This window comes from Bufo bufo, chromosome 1 (genome assembly GCF_905171765.1).
Source record: "Bufo bufo chromosome 1, aBufBuf1.1, whole genome shotgun sequence".
Classification (NCBI taxonomy): domain Eukaryota; kingdom Metazoa; phylum Chordata; class Amphibia; order Anura; family Bufonidae; genus Bufo; species Bufo bufo.
This window is the reverse complement of record NC_053389.1, coordinates 221,463,407-221,482,370: the sequence shown is the minus strand read 5'-3', so window position 1 is coordinate 221,482,370 and position 18,964 is coordinate 221,463,407. Positions and strand designations below refer to the sequence as shown.

The 18,964-nt window shown below is 46.8% G+C and overlaps 1 protein-coding gene across 1 annotated transcript in view; it reads right to left on the bottom strand.

The window, feature by feature from the left end:
- LOC121000988 (solute carrier organic anion transporter family member 1C1-like) overlaps window positions 1-18,964 on the bottom strand; it is a 238,257-nt gene that overhangs the window by 55,639 nt on the left and 163,654 nt on the right. The window contains exons 8-9 of the mRNA XM_040431879.1: window positions 15,284-15,499; window positions 14,933-15,097 (exon numbers count right to left, since the gene is read on the bottom strand). Of these exons, the coding sequence (XP_040287813.1) occupies window positions 14,933-15,097; window positions 15,284-15,499 (381 nt within the window). The remainder of the gene's footprint in view (window positions 1-14,932; window positions 15,098-15,283; window positions 15,500-18,964) is intronic.

Sequence of the window (18,964 nt, the reverse complement as noted above, 5' to 3'; positions counted from 1 at the left end):
ATAATTTCTCCAATTGGTTGTACTTATTTATTAATTTTTTTTTTCTGTTTTTTCCCCTACAGCCTGCATGTGCTTCCTATGCACAGCAGGCTGCTTTGTGTGATTTTATAGTCTCAGTTCCATTATGAAGTTCTCCTGTGGGAAGTAAAGATTTGCATTATTACATTTACAATATTGATCCAGAAAGTGTTTATCTGGATCCTTCAAAATCAATCAAAATCACAGTGGCTCAACCAACCCAAAATTATAGTCCAGGTGCACACTCCACGACACACCCACCATCTGTACAGCAAATTAAGGATATATACACTGCTCAAAAAAATAAAGGGAACACTTAAACAACACAATGTAACTCCAAGTCAATCACACTTCTGTGAAATCAAACTGTCCACTTAGGAAGCAACACTGAGTGACAATCAATTTCACATGCTGTTGTGCAAATGGGATAGACAACAGGTGGAAATTATAGGCAATTAGCAAGACACCCCCAATAAAGGAGTGGTTCTGCAGGTGGTGACCACAGATTACTTCTTAGTTCCAATGCTTCCTGGCTGATGTTTTGGTTACTTTTGAATGCTGGCGGTGCTTTCACTCTAGTGGTAGCATGAGACGGAGTCTACAACCCACACAAGTGGCTCAGGTAGTGCAGCTTATCCAGGATTGCACATCAATGCGAGCTGTGGCAAGAAGGTTTGCTGTGCCTGTCAGCGTAGTGTCCACAGCATGGAGGCGCTACCAGGAGACAGGCCAGTACATCAGGAGACGTGGAGGAGGCCGTAGGAGGGCAACAACCCAGCAGCAGGTCCGCTACCTCCGCCTTTGTGCACGGAGGAACAGGAGGAGCACTGCCAGAGCCCTGCAAAATGACCTCCAGCAGGCCACAAATGTGCATGTGTCTGCTCAAATGGTCAGAAACAGACTCCATGAGGGTGATATGAGGGCCCGACGTCCACAGGTGGGGGTTGTGCTTACAGCCCAACACCGTGCAGGACGTTTGGCATTTGCCAGAGAACACCAAGATTGGCAAATTCGCCACTGGCGCCCTGTGCTCTTCACAGATGAAAGCAGGTTCACACTGAGCACATGTGACAGACGTGACAGAGTCTTGAGACGCCGTGGAGAACGTTCTGCCACCTGCAACATCCTCCAGCATGACCGGTTTGGCATTGGGTCAGTAATGGTGTGTGGTGGCATTTCTTTGGAGGGCCGCACAGCCCTCCATGTGCTCGCCAGATGTAGCCTGACTGCTATTAGGTACCGAGATCCTCAGACCCCTTGTGAGACCATATGCTGGTGCGGTTTGCCCTGGGTTCCTCCTAATGCAAGACAATGCTAGACCTCATGTGGCTGGAGTGTGTCAGCAGTTCCTGCAAGACAAAGGCATTGATGCTATGGACTGGCCCGCCCGTTCCCCAGACCTGAATCCAATTGAGCACATCTGGGATATCATGTCTCGCTCTATCCACCAACGTCACGTTGCACCACAGACTGTCCAGAAGTTGGCAGATACTTTAGTCCAGGTCTGGGAGGAGATCCCTCAGGAGACCGTCCGCCACCTCATCAGGAGCATGCACAGGCATTGTAGGGAGGTCATACAGGCACGTGGAGGCCACACACACTACTGAGCCTCATTTTGACTTGTTTTAAGGACATTACATCAAAGTTGGATCAGCCTGTAGTGTGTTTTTCCACTTTAATTTTGAGTGTGACTCCAAATCCAGACCTCCATGGGTTGAAAAATTTGATTTCCATTTTTTAATTTTTGGGTGATTTTGTTGTCAGCACATTCAACTATGTAAAGGACAAAGTATTTCAGAAGAATATTTAATTAATTCAGATCTAGGATGTGTTATTTTTGTGTTCCCTTTATTTTTTTGAGCAGTGTATATATATATATATATATATATATATGTATATATTTGAGGGCACACTGCTATCTGGTGTTGTACAGAATAATCAAATGCATATTTATATAAAAATACACATTTATTATCAGAAGAACATATAAATAAAATAAAAATGAAAATAAAAATAATGATCAAATATATTAAAACATAAATACAATTGGCTGCAACTAGTAATGCCCACTCTATCTTTCAATATCTTTCTTTCTGACTGACTGGTCATGTTTTCTTCTTCACCTTAGTTTACCTTGCTAGTATACTGAATTTGAAGAGTAAAATGAGACCATTTTTCACTATTTGTCCAAAGTCAATTGCCAAAACTTCGGATTCATTTAGAAGATGGTTTTTTTTGTGAAATTAGTGAAGAATCTGATTAATTTAAAATTGATTTGCTCATCTTTAGCTACCTGTGGAAGGAACCACACCACAGCCAAGCGCTTCATACACACAAGGGATAATGCCACTGAAATTACAATGCTCCCTTATGTAAGTCAAAACCCTAATAAGCCTGCCATGAGTTTGTTAAGCTAGGGTTTTAAAATTCAATTGTGTACGTGTACATAATCTTGAGTCAGCCTGGCTCCCCCCAGAAAAGTGGATAAAAAAAATCTCATTATGAAGGTATTCGCCTTAAGATGCATGGTGAGACATTTTTCTGAGCCACCTTCATTTGATTCACCACCTGTTATATCTAATAGTTTAGTCAGTACCACTCCCACAACGGTATTGGGGAGGATCAGGATCTTAGTTCAGTGACATGTTTCCTTTCCTAAGGGGCAGCACGGTGGCTCAGTGGTTTGTATGTTCTCCCCGTGTTTGCCTGGGTTTCCTCCGGGTTCTCCGGTTTCCATTCACACTCCAAAGACATACTTACAGCGCATCGAGGCCCGAAGGGTAAGACTGTGTGTACACAAGACTATACATCATCATCTCACAGGCTCACTGGTTAGCACTGTTGCCTTGCAGCGCTGGGGTCCTGGGTTCGAATCCGACCAAGGGCAACATCTGCATGGAGTTCTCTCGAAAGTGGAAAATGTGTCAGTGCGGATAGCCAACAACTTCTCAAACATCAAGATTTTATTAACCCTATCCACAACAGCTTGGAAGGATAGTGAGTCAGATCGCCATCTGAATGCGATGTGGATTCTCGCAGCTAGTAGTATATATTGAGAAAGCTTGAATCTGGCGTAGGTTAACCAATGAGGTTTGTCCCCTAATAGGCATAATGGCAATGTTAGAGGAAAGTTGCACTCTAACACAGACGATATCAGATTTGATATTTGAACCCAGAACCGCTTTACAACAGAACAAGACCACCAAGTATGTAACATTGACCCTTCCTCATTACATCCTCTAAAGCACATAGGGGATATGTCGGGATATATGCAGTGCAGCCGTGTTGGAACCATGTAGGTTCTGTGTAGCACTTTTATTGAGGTTTCTGCCAGTGTAACTTGCCAAGAGCCTTTCATAAGGGTCTGTGAGCGTTGGGACCATTTGGATTGTGAGTATTCTTGTTGTATGTCTTCCTCCCAAACTCTCATATAAGATAGTTTATGACCTTCGGGAATGGTGTTGAGGGCCTCATATATTCTTGACAGAAGACCCTGTCTATATAGTGAGTAGGTAATAGAGCGCTTGAATGGTGTAAATTCCACAGTTCGGTGGGTATCTGAATAGATCTTAAATATGAAAATATCTGGTTCATAATAAGGTATTCTCTAACAGGGGGGGAGTACCTCTCTTTGAAGTCTGTAATGGATAATAGTTTACCTTTAGTTAAGAACTTATGCAGCGTACACAGTTGATTAGTCGACCACCAATTGAGGTTGTGCTGTTGTAGGCCCGGTAGGAAAGCTGGGTTTCCCATAAGGCCCAATAACAGTGATGGTTTGGATTGAAGAGCAAATTTAAATCTAACTGATCTCCAGAGAATCAGCGAGTAATATGACAGGGGGGAATTGTTACGTAAGGCTGGGGGGATTGGTGCGGTATTCCATATCAGAGCCCTCCATGTGTAGGGGTTAAGATAGGAGTGTTCAAGTGAGATCCATAGAGGATGTTCTCATGAATCCAGATGGGTCAAGAACATCTGGGCCAGTCTAGCTGCTTGATAGTATTTCACAAAATCTGGTACTGATAACCCCCCCTGAGACCTATGTCTACACATGATTGCCTTGGAAATACAAGGACGCTTGTTAGCCCAAATAAACCTCATCACATCTCTCTGAACAGATCTCAGATCTTTAACTTGGACTGGGGTTGGTGGAGCCCTGAATAGGTAGAGGAGTCTTGGAAGGACCACCATCCTGATGATGTTTATCCTACCCACCCATGAGGTCTGGAGAGTTTGCCAGGTCGCCAGATCCTGCCGTATCTTTCTATACATAGGTATATAATTAGTTCTATAAACCATGTCAAGAGCCTTGGGTAACATAACTCCTAGATAAGAGATGTGCTGAGGTCTGTGCTGGAATGGGAAATTTTGAAGTAGTGATGATTTAGTGGAGGAAGGGGTATTACATAAGAGCATTTCAGATTTAGTGTGGTTAATGGAGAGGCCTTAAGCTTTAGTGAAGGATTCTAAAAGTTTTAAGAGGGAAGGAAAGGAAATAATGGGGTTGGTAATAGATAATAAAAGGTCATCGGCAAAGAGACTAAGTTATATTCCGTTCCCCCGATTGACAAACCTTTAATGTCGGGGTGGGATCTTATGTGAATTGCTAAGGGTTTAATGGCTAAGGCGAATAAGGCTGGGGAAAGGGGCATCCTTGCCTCGTACCTCTTCTGATTGGTATATGAGAGACCCTTGTAGTGGGTAGTTTAGGGCTAGCTTCTGGTTTGGAGTAAAGGGCTTGGATAGCTGCCAAGAAGGGCCCCCTAATTCCCATAGTTGAAAGGACTGTACAGATAAGGCCAAGTGACAGTGTCAAAAGCCTTCTCAATATCAAGGGCCAATAGGGCTAATGGAACTTTAGTTTTGTTGGAAGTTTGGATAATGGTTAGGATTAGCCTCAAATTGGCTAACATTATACTCTCACAGGATCCCAGGATCAGGGACAGCATGAAAAACCGCATCATCGAATCCCTGAATTAATGGTACTGGCCTAATGTAGTTTTGAGGATATGTAACTAGAGTCCTCGAAGAGACCATGTAAAGAAAGATTGAGCATTACCGCTATTAAGCTGAATCGAATAGAATGTTCATGTGATTCTCGGTCTGTTCAGACCTCCAGAAGCCGAAGGGACTTTGGTCCAGACTCTCGCTGGACGTGGTAAGCACCCGACAGTGTAGGGAGGGTGATTAGAGACTGGGGGGTCCTTCCCAATTCCCTTTGCCCCCAGATGTATAAGGGTCAGGGCCGTTGTTGGAGTTGGGAATATGGTTGGAGGTTATAGCGGGGAAGGGGTTAAACTGTAAGCCTTCCCAGGTTTGCATCAGAGGAAGGGGCGGTGCTGGGGGGTTATATAAACGCTAATTTGCCCCTTCACTTCCTCTTGACGGTGGACGAGCTGGTTGCGGTACCCTCCTTGCCACTGTCATGTCCGCAGGAGATTTTGCCCTGAGGGAATCCCTCCTGGCGCGTGTTCAAGAGGAAGGAGAGGGATGGCTATGTGTTTTCCTGGGCAGCTTGCATTCCCCTTTGCCTTCCTCCACTCCGGCCCCTATGCCTGCTGCTGTCGCTGAGCTCCCGGCTCCTGCCGGTAGCTCTGGGAGTTATGTGGGGGATCGGCGGACCGCACGGCGTTCCTGCCCCCCAGCACGTCTTGGCCATAGCCCCCCTTTGCCCATTGCCTCCCGCCGCAGCTGCTCCTCGGGTCCGTCCCTGGTTCAGTTACCTGCTCGCTCCGTGCGCGGCTCCAGGCCGGGCCGCTCCTGTGGGCGGGTGGAGGATGGGCGGGAACAGCGCTGCGCTGTGGCTCCTCCCCTTCCTCAGTCTCCCGGAAGTGAGATTGCGGCCTGTGGCGCTCGGAGTGTGTGCAGGGGAATGGGAGCCCGGGAGAGCACGCTTGTGGAGGAATCGCCTCCTACACCTCCTCCATCTCAATTATTGCCCCCCCCCCCTGTTAATGTGGGGCAGGGGTTGGCTGTAACATCGGCGGCACCTGTATCTGGGGAGCCAGTTAGTGTGCCGGTTAATGATATGATGGCTGCCCCCTGTGGTATGTCCACTACCCACCCCCCCCTCTTTTGTCACCGGTTCCCGCGGCAGTCAGGCAGGGGAGGCGCAGGGAGGTCTCTGTCTCTCCCTCTTCCTCAGTGGAGGGTAGCAGGGGTGAGCGCCCTTATCGCAGGCATCCATCCCGGCGCTGTTCTAGGGCCCACGGGAGTCGTGGACGCTCCAGATCCTCCAGGTGGCGTTCCCCCTCATCTTCGGAGTGGTCATCGGGCGCATCTGAGGAGTCTGGCAGAGTTTCTCGGAATCGGCGAGTGAGGCCGGTGCCTAGCTGTACTTCCAGGGCTCCGAGCCTGGTTCATCCAGTGGTCCAAGGTCAAGCGGTTCCCGTGGTGACGTCTTCTCCGGTGGTTCCTCATGCTTCGGTTGGTGAGTTCCAATTTACGGGTGCCTGGGGGGAGAGTGGGTCTGTGGCAGGGATGGAATCACTGATGCGGGCTTTGTTAGATAAGTTGCAGGATTCCCCTGCCCCAGTCGCCCCTCCGGCCCCCCCCCCCCCCCCTCGGTGGCTGCAGGGGTGCATAAAGAGTCCTTTTTCTGCGGGGTTAGTCCTTTGGGTTCACATGTTGAGGAGGCTGTTAAAGAAAAAATTTGGTCTAATCAATATGTGGACATTTGGTCGCTTATCTCTATAGACCAGCATACGGTGGATAGGGAGCGGCGGGTGCTTGATAGGCCGTATGAGCGGCGACCGAGGGTGGCGAAAACTATAGGTAATTGGCTGCAGGCTTTTGCAGTTTTGGGGTGTATTATGTGTCAGCGGCACCCGGAATGGTATTCCGCGTTGTTTATTTATGTGGATACGATTTATAGTGCCTACAAGGCCCATGGGGGCAGCGCGTGGTGGCGGTATGATGAGGAGTTTAGGAGGCGCCTTGCGCTTAGGCCTGAAGTGGGTTGGGGAGTCAAGGAAACTGATCTGTGGTTGCGGCTCATGTTGTCTCAGAAGCAACACCCCTTTCCGAGCGCGGCCGCCGGTGCTGGTACAGCCCAGGTCCATGCAGTGGTGGCCGTTGGACGCCCGGGAGCGTGCTTGCTGTTCAATGAAGGAAACTGAAAGTATGCAGGTTTGTGCAGATTTAAGCATGAATGTTCAGTGTGTGGAGGCCCCCATGCAGGGATCAGGTGTTCGAGTCAATCAGCCAGGTTCCCCAAGTTGCCCGCCCAGAGTGATGGCAAGGACCCCGGTGAGCGTGGACGTGATGTCCCCGTGGCTAGACAGGTACCCCGATAAGCACGCGGCTTCCCAGATTCATTCTGGGTTTTTGTTTGGTTTCTTTATCCCGTTTGTCCTTAATCGGTCTCCCGTTTTTAATGATAATTTGAGGTCAGCCCGGGATCACCCGGAGGTATTGAGGGATAAGTTAAGTAAGGAGGTGAAGCTGGGAAGGATTAAAGGTCCTTTTCCTTCAATTCCGTTTCCTAACCTAAGAGTTTCACCGTGGGGTGTGGTTCCGAAGAAGGAGGCAGGGAAGTTTTGTTTGATTCATCATTTATCTCACCCTAAGGGCTCCTCTGTGAACGATGCGATTCTTCAGGAGGAGGCATAAGTTTCTTATGTTTCTTTTGACAGGGTGGTTTCTTTGGTTAGGGATGCAGGTAAAGGGGCTTTGTTAGCTAAGTCTGATATTGAGTCAGCCTTTAGGCTCCTTCCTGTTCATCCTGATTGTTTTCATTTACTGGGAGGTTTTTGGGAGGATCAATTTTATTATGAAACCTGTTTGCCTATGGGGTGCTCCATTTCGTGTCACTATTTTGAGTTGTTCAGTTCTTTCCTGGAGTGGGTTGTGCGATTTGAATCGGGTATGTCATCTGTAATACATTATCTAGATGACTTCCTGTTTGTTTACCCCGGCGGGGGGGAAGGTTGCAGGTATTTGTTGTCGGTGTTTTTGACACTTATGGGGCAGTTTGGAGTTCCTATTTCGGCTGAGAAAACTGAGGGTCTGGTCACTTGCTTGTCTTTTTTGGGGATTGAAATTGATACAGTCACTATGGTTTTTCGGTTGCCTGGGGACAAATTAGGTAGGTTGTTGGAGCTGATTGAGGGTTTTATGGCTGTTAAGAAGGTGACGTTGAAACAACTCCAGTCTCTTTTGGGGTTGTTGTGTTTTACGTGTCGGGTTATGCCCATGGGCCGCGTTTTTTCTCGCCGGTTGTCATTGGCTACTAGGGGTGTATCTGCCCCGGGTCATCGTATTCGGTTGACTAAGTCCCTTAAGTCGGATTTGTGTGTTTGGCGATCCTTTCTAGGTAGCTATAATGGTCATACTTGCTATATTTCTAGGGAGATCATGAGTTCGGAGCTGTCATTGTGGTCGGATGCGGCCGGGTCTTGTGGCTTTGGTACCATCTTAGGCTAGTGAATTGTGTTCTGCTCTTTGGCCGGAGTCGTGGCGGGAGTCCGCTTACTGCAGGAATTTGACGTTACTTGAGCTTTTTCCTATTGTGGTTGCAGTGGAGATTTGGGGTGACAGTTTATCTAATAAGCATGTATGTTTTTGGTCTGATAATCTTGGGGTAGTTCAAGTGATCAACCGTTTGTCCTCCTCTTCCCTTCCTTTGTTGTCTCTGTTGCGTCACTTGGTTTTGCGATGCCTGGAGCATAACATTTACTTTCGGGCCTGCCATGTTCCAGGGGTAGATAACAGGGTTGCTGATGCTCTCTCTCGATTTCATTGGCAGGTCTTCCGGGAGCTTCATCCGGGGGCGGACAAGTTTGGCAAGGAGTGTCCTCCGTTGCTGTGGCGTCTGGTGGATGACGCTTATTAGCTCCTCGGTTTCTCCGGCTACGTGGCAATCACATGGTAAGGCCTGGTCTGAGTGGTTGGCGATGGTGGGGTCGAGGGACGTTTCTACACGTGAGGATATCCGGCTGGAAGTCACGGTAGAATGGTTGCTTCGTTTGCACGGTTCAGGCGTGTCTGCTCCTGTTGCCCTCCGTCGTTTGTCGGGCGTGGCTTTCTTTTTCAAGTTATGTGGTTGGGTGGATGTAACGAAACACTTTGTGGTTCGTCAGGCTATGCGCGGCTGGCGCAAGGAGTACGTGGCGCGGGATACGCGGCGTCCGGTGTCCTTTTCTTTGCTGTGCAGGCTTATTATTAGTTGCGCTGGCGTCTGTAAATCTGCCTATGAGGGATCCTTGTTTTCTGCCAGTTTCAGCGTTGCCTTCTTTGCCGCCCTGCGGGTGGGTGAATTATTTGCTCCATCGCTTAAGAAGGCGGGTGGTTTGTTAGTGCAAGACGTAGTTTTAGCCAATGACTCCCTGCGTATCAGGGTTCGTCGATCAAAGACGGATCAATATGGTTATGGGGCATGGATCCCGCTTCTCCCTGTTCCGGGTTCCGCTTGCCCTGTTAGTTTGGTTGCGGAATTTAGGGATAGGTGACGCGAGGGTTCTAATTTCTTTTCTCATGAGGACGGGTCCCCGGTTACTAAATTTCAGTTTACGGCGGTTTTTAGACGGTGCCTTGTGGCGGTTGGGGCCGTTCCGAAGGAGTTTGGGACCCATTCGTTCCGCATTGGGGCAGCTACGGAGGCGGCGAGAGCGGGTTTGCCGGAGGCGGAGGTTATGCCTATTGGTCGCTGGCGCTCTGCATGCTTTGCGCCGCTATGTTCGGCCGGAATTGCTGCTTTGAAGAAGAATTGATGAAAATAAATGATATTAGTATTAATTGTACTTTCAGTTGACGTTTTGAAGGAGTATGGGTTCAATATCTGTATTATGGGTTATGGTTGTTTGTGTTAATTTTCTAACAGTATTGTGTTTTCAGGTGCCGAGCGTCCAACAGTGTGGATAGTTGGACACTCCTACGTGTTCTGGGCTGCACAGTGGGCTGAAGGACGGCCTGGCGGGCGCAATCTTGGATGCCGGAATATTGATGTCTTGTGGAGGGGTGTTCGGGGCCTAAGGTGGTCGCAGTTGCTTACGGAGGTGGTTGAGATTGGAACGCGTTTGGTAGGCCCGGTGATCTTGGTGATTCACGCTGGTGGAAATGACCTGTGCCATTTGAGGGTAGCTGAGTTGTTAACGCTTATGCGTTCGGATGTGGAGCGTTTTCCGTCATTCTTTAGGGAGATGGTGTTGGTGTGGTCGGAAATCGTTCCGAGGGTGGTGTGGCACGGGGCATGGGATGGTGAGTCTTTGGAAAAAGGCAGGCGGACAGTGAAGGCTCGGATCTCTCGGTTTGTGCGTTCTAGGGGTTCAGTGGTTGTTCGCCACAGGCAGCTCGAAGGTGACAACCGGGCGTTGATGAGGCCAGATGGTGTTCACCTTAACGATATAGGGCTAGATATCTTCCTTTCGGGCATTCCGGATGGAATTGAGCAGGCCATGTTTTTGCTGGGTGGTGGTCGGAGCCCCGTGTAGGCACGAGTCTCCTCCGTGGCGGTACAGTGGGGGAAATAATTATTTGACCCCTCACTGATTTTGTAAGTTTGTCCAATGACAAAGAAATGAAAAGTCTCAGAACAGTATCATTTCAATGGTAGGTTTATTGTAACAGTGGCAGATAGCACATCAAAAGGAAAATTGAAAAAATAACTTTAAATAAAAGATAGCAACTGATTTGCATTTCATTGAGTGAAATAAGTATTTGAACCCTCTAACAAAAAAAGACTTAATACTTGGTGGAAAAACCCTTGCTTGCAAGCACAGAGGTCAAACGTTTCTTGTAATTGATGACCAAGTTTGCGCACATTTTAGGAGGAATGTTGGTCCACTCCTCTTTGCAGATCATCTCTAAATCCCTAAGGTTTCGAGGCTGTCTCTGTGCAACTCTGAGCTTGAGCTCCCTCCATAGGTTTTCGATTGGATTAAGGTCCGGAGACTGACTAGGCCACTCCATGACCTTAATGTGCTTCTTCTTGAGCCACTCCTTTGTTGCCTTTGCTGTATGTTTTGGGTCATTGTCGTGCTGGAACACCCATCCACGACCCATTTTCAGTTTCCTGGCAGAGGGAAGGAGGTTGTCGCTCAGGATTTCACGATACATGGCTCCGTCCATTTTCCCGTTTATGCGAATAAGTTGTCCTGTGCCCTTAGCAGAAAAACACCCCCAAAGCAAAATGTTTCCACCCCCATGCTTGACGGTGGGGACGGTGTTTTGGGGGTCATAGGCAGCATTTTTCTTCCTCCAAACACAGCGAGTTGAGTTAATGCCAAAGAGCTCTATTTTGGTCTCATCAGACCACAGCACCTTCTCCCAGTCACTCTCTGAATCATTCAGGTGTTCATTGGCAAACTTCAGACGGGCCTGCACATGTGCCTTCCTGAGCAGGGGGACCTTGCGAGCCCTGCAGGATTTTAATCCATTGCGGTGTAATGTGTTTCCAATGGTTTTCTTGGTGACTGTGGTCCCTGCTAATTTGAGGTCATTAACTAACTCCTCCCGTGTAGTTCTAGGATGCTTTTTCACCTTTCTCAGAACCATTGACACCCCACGAGGTGAGATCTTGCGTGGAGCCCCAGAGCGAGGTCGATTGATGGTCATTTTGTGCTCCTTCCATTTTCGAACAATCGCACCAACAGTTGTCACCTTCTCTCCCAGCTTCTTGCTAATGGTTTTGTAGCCCATTCCAGCCTTGTGCAGGTCTACAATTTTGTCTCTGACATCCTTGGACAGCTCTTTGGTCTTTCCCATGTTGGAGAGTTTGGAGTCTGCTTGATTGATTGATTCTGTGGACAGGTGTCTTTTATACAGGTGACTAGTTAAGACAGGTGTCCTTAATGAGGGTGACTAATTGAGTAGAAGTGTCTAACCACTCTGTGGGAGCCAGAACTCTTAATGGTTGGTAGGGGTTCAAATACTTATTTCACTCAATGAAATGCAAATCAGTTGCTATCTTTTATTTAAAGTTTTTTTTTCGATTTTCCTTTTGATGTGCTATCTGCCACTGTTACAATAAACCTACCATTGAAATGATACTGTTCTGAGACTTTTCATTTCTTTGTCATTGGACAAACTTACAAAATCAGTGAGGGGTCAAATAATTATTTCCCCCACTGTATATAATTCAGTTGGAAGTGGTTATGGCACAAGGCAGACTTGCCCGCTGGGAGGCCAGCGGCTGGCATACTGCGCCATTGACAGTTATGGTGTTATTGTTAAATAAAGAAAGCTGTGGCCGATCATCACCCAGCATTAAAAGGAATATGGTTGTCAGTCTCTTATTTAAGGTTTATGGTTTTAGTAGGCCTGACTGTGTGCCCTTTCCCCAAGGGGGGTTAATCCCTAATTACCTACAGTCTGGTAAGCACCCGACAGTGTAGGGAGGGTGATTAGAGACTGGGGGGGTCCTTCCCAATTCCCTTTGCCCCCAGATGTATAAGGGTCAGGGCCGTTGTTGGAGTTGGGAATATGGTGGGAGGTTATAGTGGGGAAGGGGTTAAACTGTAAGCCTTCCGAGGTTTGCATCAGAGGAAGGGGCGGTGCTGGGGGGTTATATAAACGCTAATTTGCCCCATTCACTTCTTGACGGTGGACGAGCCTCTTGACGGTGGACGAGCTGGTTCCCTCCCGCCCTCCCTGTGAGTTAGGGGTGGTTTGTCGGACTGGGTCCGAGTTTTCCTCATTTGTGTTTTTTTATATAAAAAAAAAAGTGAAAAGATAAATGAAAAAAAAAAAAAAAAGAAGAAGAATATTGGAGAATAAGATGACAATATAAGAGGATAATGAATAAAGATCTGGATTATGATGACATGTGAATACAAGTCACAGCTGGCGGTATATAATTCAGTTGGAAGTGGTTATGGCACAAGGCAGATTTACCCGCTGGGAGGCCAGCGGCTGGCATACTGCGCCATTGACAGTTATGGTGTTATTGTTAAATAAAGAAAGCTGTGGCCGATCATCACCCAGCATTAAAAGGAATATGGTTGTCAGTCTCTTATTTAAGGTTTATGGTTTTAGTAGGCCTGACTGTGTGCCCTTTCCCCAAGGGGGGTTAATCCCTAATTACCTACAGTCTTGCGGTTTCGGAGAGGAGGATAGAGGAGCTTGGTGTTCGCAGGGTATCCCTGCACGCTGTAAAGCCTCCAGTCCCTCCGCTGGTGAGTGCACTGTGTGAAGGCGAGAGTTCAGCTGGAATGTCAGGCTGAAGGGGAATCCCCACCTGTAACGGACATGTGCCATCTGCAGGGACTGGGTGACCGGTCTCATCTCTCTGCGTCTACTGAGAGTGGATGGAGCTAAGTCCGCATAAAGATTGACTGAAGATGGAAGTCCAGGTAAGTCAGGCTGATCCCTTGCTGCTGCTAGGACTCTATCTCTCGTCTCCGGGTGATGGAATTTAAGGATTATATCCCTTGGGAGATCCGGACTGCGAGGTTTCCCAAGAGCCCTGTGGACTCTATCCATCTTCAGGAGGTTGATCTCCGTTTGCGGTAAGAGAGCTGCAAACAGGGTGGAGAGAGTGGCTTGTAAATCGGTAATCGATTCGAGGAGGCCCCTGACCCGCAGGTTACCCCTCCTGGATCTGTTCTCAAGGTCCTCTATTTTAAGTTCCAGCTCTGCAAGTTGAGAGTCATGGTTGTTAATGTCCTCTTTGTCTCGGCCCAAGGTGTCGGACATGTCGTCCATCCTCGTCTCTACATCCGAGACTCTGTTTCCCAGATCTTGTATCTGGCGGGAAAATTCACAGACGGCTTGGGACAGTTCTGCTTTAAACAGAGCAGCTATATTCTTGTACAAATCTTCCTGACTTGTATGGTGATCAGCCATGTCTGAGGAGGGCCCTCTGCCATCCGAGGATGCAGGGCTGGCGGGATCTGTTGTAGCGTCCGCCATGACAGTCTGTCTGGTCTGTCGGAAAATCTCTGGTAAAGTTTGTGACTGGACTATAGTACCCGGTATTCTTGACCTCCCTTTGGTGCGGGTCATGTTCGGGGTTCCCTGCATCGGATTTGAGGCTTATTGGAGCCCGGTAAAAGGTGCTTAGAGCAAGGTTGATTCGATAAGCGGAGCGGAGCTCACGGAAGCATGACCTCCTCGTGTGCCGCGCGCATGCGCCCCCCCCTCTAGGTTCATTTAGATGGTACAGTAGATACTAGAGCCCTTTTCTGTTTTCAGTTTGTGGCTGTTTTTCAGAGGGAATTGGAAAAATGGGTCTTGCAGAAGAGGGACTTTGCCTTGCATTCATTTAAAATTGTGGGGGCTGTCTAAAGTGTGGTTTGGGTGTTGGGAGTTGTCTAGGCTTCTTATGAGTGGTCATTTCTGCTGGACATGCTTGCTGCACTGTTTGTTCTTTTTTATATTTCTTGTATCCCCGGATGAATTTTGGTCACTCATGTTTACTGGGGGCCCTGCGCACACAGGAGCATTTGGAAGGCAGCCAGATCAGTTTCTTCAGGAGCAAGATGAGCATGTGCTGGATTAGTGTCAGAGGCATGGTCTGAAGTGTATCTTAAAAAAATTGTCATGACTTCTGTGGTCCATGTGCAGGAACTGAAATATACTCCACCTCCTTCACCTACACCTTGCTCACTTTTTGTAAAAGTGGTGAGGGTGTTGTCAAAAATGAAAAAGTCACAAATTTTGTCGCAAACAAAATGTTCAACTTTTCTGCTCCAGAAAACTGGTGTAGGGCTATATTACATTAACCCAAAGCATATTAGTATATTTATAAAGGAGGTGGCTGTGGCCATTATTTTTCCTTAGCCACACAGTGACCAGAGAGTCAAGATGGGGGAAGGTTTGTGGGTTGCACACAGCATGGTCTATGTAATGTATATCACCTGTAGTCATGTGTATGGCCAGTTTTTCCCTATACTGAACTCCTGTAGTTCCATTATCCTATTATATAATGAAATAGACATTATAAAAGTCCAAGAGATTTGAATTACCAACTCACCAATGATAAAATTCGCCGAGGAGGTAGACTGGTCATACTGTTGCTCCGCATACTTGGGTATGTAAGTTACCATTCCAATAAAACTGCTGAGATTAAAAAGAACGGTTATAGTAGACATGACGTAGAATGGATTAGAAGCCAAAACCTTCAGGGAGAGGAAAAAGCCTGTAGGAGAGAGAGGAAAGTCGGCGGTCACCAGGAATATTCATCAGGGTTACCACTTTCCCCTTTCATGTGATATTGTTATTTCCCGATCACATAACACTTTTATCCAGCCCCCTGTACATTTAGTTGCCAATATGGACTTGCTTACACTCAAACCATTCACTTACACATCCCCTGTGATCTCACCTTTTACTGTGGCTTTTTCCTCGCACTCAGTGTGTGATGTCTCATTTTCTTTAAGCCACTGTCCCTCATGGGAGGGATGTGCTTTTTTTCTTGTCATACTCTTAGGCAGAAAGCAGAAAGGGATTCCTGAAATTAGCATAACGACTCCGGCCAACAGGAACCCGATCCACCAGGCGCCAACCCAACGTTTATCTTGTGGTGTAATAGTCACAGTGTCTAGAGGAGTGAAACACATTCACGTTGTAAGGAGTTTAATTTCAGGGCTGTTACTATCTGTTCTTTATAGATTTTCTACGACTCTTGACAATATTTCTTGTCAGGTATGAACTGTATTCATTGAATTTTCCTAACTATATTATTACCGATACTGTGCAGAAGACCAGTCATTGTTATCTTGAATACATACAATACTGCAGAAACAGATAATCCCCCTTCTGCTGCCCCCCTCTTGCCCCTATCTGGTGCTGCCTGAGGCAATCACCTCACCTCATTGGTGGTTTACCCCTGTGCTGAAGGGTGCGTTGTTGAGGATGCATAGAAACACGACAATCATGGTTTTCTCTCTGGTAATGTTTTTATGTGCTATTTTTTGTGTTGATAGATCTTAATAAAGATTAAGGGGGTAATTTAGAAACAGATATGTGTCTTCTTCCCCGCTCACACCAGGTCTAAAAATGGGGACATGGTGTGGGAGGGGATGGGCCGGCAGGAAGCTGTCTTACATTTAGAATTGGCGGTGGAAACACCTAAGTTATGTAGAGGCCAGCGCCTCTACATAACTTCAGCAATCCACCGCCAGCGCAGGGGCTTAAGACCGGTGCCCTTAAATATATTGTACTAGTGTTTATTTTATGGATGCATTAGTGCTAGGGAATTTGTAGGCTCAAAAGGTACAGGACGAACCCCCTAGCTGTGAAGCAGGTTACAACACCTCAAGACCTACGGTATATAGTACAACACCCCCACACAGTAGATGCTCACTGAAGTATAGATGGTGCAGAGAATGGGAGTAGTAGTGGCTATGATTAAGTGTTGTGTCACTGTGTACTTCTTCAGGCCATCATTCCTTGGGGATCAGAGCAGTTTAAATATCATTTGAAGAATGAAACCATAAATAAACATATAACAGACTCTTTTTACCAAGTGCAGCATATAACATTTGGTACATTTAATAGCAGCAGATTCAAAGTACAGTTTCTTGCACCAGTAAGCAAGTATGGAGGCAGGGTGGATGGCTGCAACTTAGAACTTGTGGGAGTAGATGTCCACTATCAAGGTTAGACTTTAGCTTTAACTGGCCAAGTGGTAGTTCTGGGTGATCGGCAGGGGAAGATTGGCAATGGACCCTACAGGGAAATTTCCCTCATGGCCGGCCAGTGGAAGTTTTTGGGGATGTATTTTGTGTTGCTGGCAGTATTTTGTGATGCACTGATATTTGGCTCTGTTGGGGTGGTATAATGTGCCACAATATGGTATTGCTGGCCCTGCTTTCCATCAATTTGGATGCGACTACAAAACGGGGCCACTTTTTTTTTTACAGGGCCGCTTTAAGTTCCCAGTCTGCCCCTGTGATCGGTGTCTGAGCTGTAGTCCCTCACCTTACAGCAGTATCTATTATGCAAGTATTCAACTGTTTGCTTTGCTGTCTAGTCTTGTTATTGAGGCTTGATAAAGTTGATCTCGCTGTAGAACCTTTTCCAGGAGCAGGAGCTCTGCAGTGTGGTTCCTCTCCTCTGTGTCTGCACAGGAACTCCCGCTCCTGGCAGGAAGCAGGTCCAGCCCACTCCTACCAGAAGTGGAGGAACAGGGTGTTAAGCCCTGTTCCTGACAATCATTTGCCACCCATTTCCTAAACAGCCAAGCATGATAAATATAATACATTACAATAATGCATCTGACTACATTATCTGCACTCTGTACATCAAGAAACATGACAAATATAATATTTGTCAATTGTGTAGCTTTATGAGCAGAGTATAGATAATGTAGTATCATGTAACACAATATATAACACAGGGATAGCAGGGGCCACTTCCTGTGGGCCAAAGGCAAGGGGAGGCCCACAGCCAGCAGCAATGTGATTGAACACTAAGGGCAGCCTGGCCAGGCTCCAGACTCTTGGAGCCATAAACTGTTCACTGGAGCAGCAGCAGACTAGTGCCTGTAGAGTCGGTGTCCACTTTCACTGTCCAGAGACTAAGGCTGCGTTCACACGGGCGAGATTTCCGTGATGGACCATGTGATTGGAGCATGTGATCTGACGTCACCACAGGTCCTTTAGCCCATAGCTGATCATTAAAGAAGTAAAGAAGAGACCGGTAACTACGCGATCAAGAGGAGAAGGTGAGTTAATAATTTATTTATTTTTTAACCCTCAATTGATCACCTACTAAGCAATCTGTTTTCAGAATGCTATTATTTTCCCTTATAACCATGTTATAAGGGAAAATAATAACATCTACACAACACCTAACCCAAACCTGAACTTCTGTGAAGAAGTTTGGGTCTGGGTACCACAGTCAGTTTTTTATCACGCGCGTGCAAAACACATTGCACCCGAGCGATAAAAACTGAACATCGGAACGCAATCGCAGTCAAAACTGACTGCAATTGCATTCCTACTCGCGCGGGTTTGCCGCAATACACCGGGACGCATCCGGACCTAATCCGGACACACTCGTGTGAACCCAGCCTAAGGGTCAGCCTTAGTTTAGATGGCGCCCTGTGCAAGATGCATTATTGTTGCCCCACCGCCATAAGATTTCAAAGCCGAACATCAAACTGTCTGTATATTAAACAATTAAAATCACACCTTTTTGTTAACATTGCTGCTCTTGGCAGGAAAAAAGCACAAGGGTGGAAGAAGGATGCTCACCTGACCTTGAGAGGAATTGAGGGGCAGAGGGCTTGCCCTTACTGGCTCACAGGCTGTCAGCCTGGATGAGCCAATCAGTGTTGCAGCAAGCAGGGAGGTGGCTTTGCAGAACGAGCAGAAAATCATTCTGTGTTGGACTCTAAACAAGGGTGGATGCGTGTTGCAGTGTCTGACAGAAAACAACCTTAGGGACTTTGTATAGTCACAATCAATAAACCTGATTCTGCTCAACATCCTGCAAGTCCCTCTGAAACTTTTTTATCTTTAGTTCTTTGATTTGTTTCTCCCAAATATTATTTGCATCCTCAATATCTTTCATGAATAATCAAGATCATAGGCACTGAGCTGTTGAATTAATTGTGCCTCCTTGTCTCTTTATTCACATCTTCCAGCATGGCATCATTTGCTGTAATCAGTAACTTCACAAAGACCAAGGAGCAGTTATTACAAGCCTCTTCCCATTTGGCACTAAGTTGATTTATCTTTAGTCCATAAGATGGAAACACTTGTAGACTTAACCCACGAGGGAAATTCTTCAATACATACTGCTCCAAAGTCCTATTCCAACATATCCTTAGGACGCTTATGTAGAAGACTTTTCAATGTCGCATTCAATTCCCATATGTTTCTTTGTTCTGTATCTTGTACATGAACACCACAGCTATTATAGATTGCTTCAGCCTGGGTTTTCCATGAGGCTTCTCAGGTTGAAAAATCCATTGTCATATGGAGTTAAATTTCAGTGTGTTTGTTGAAAGGGAAGGATATTTTATTGCTACTCTGTCTTTAAGTTCTAAAACAACAGA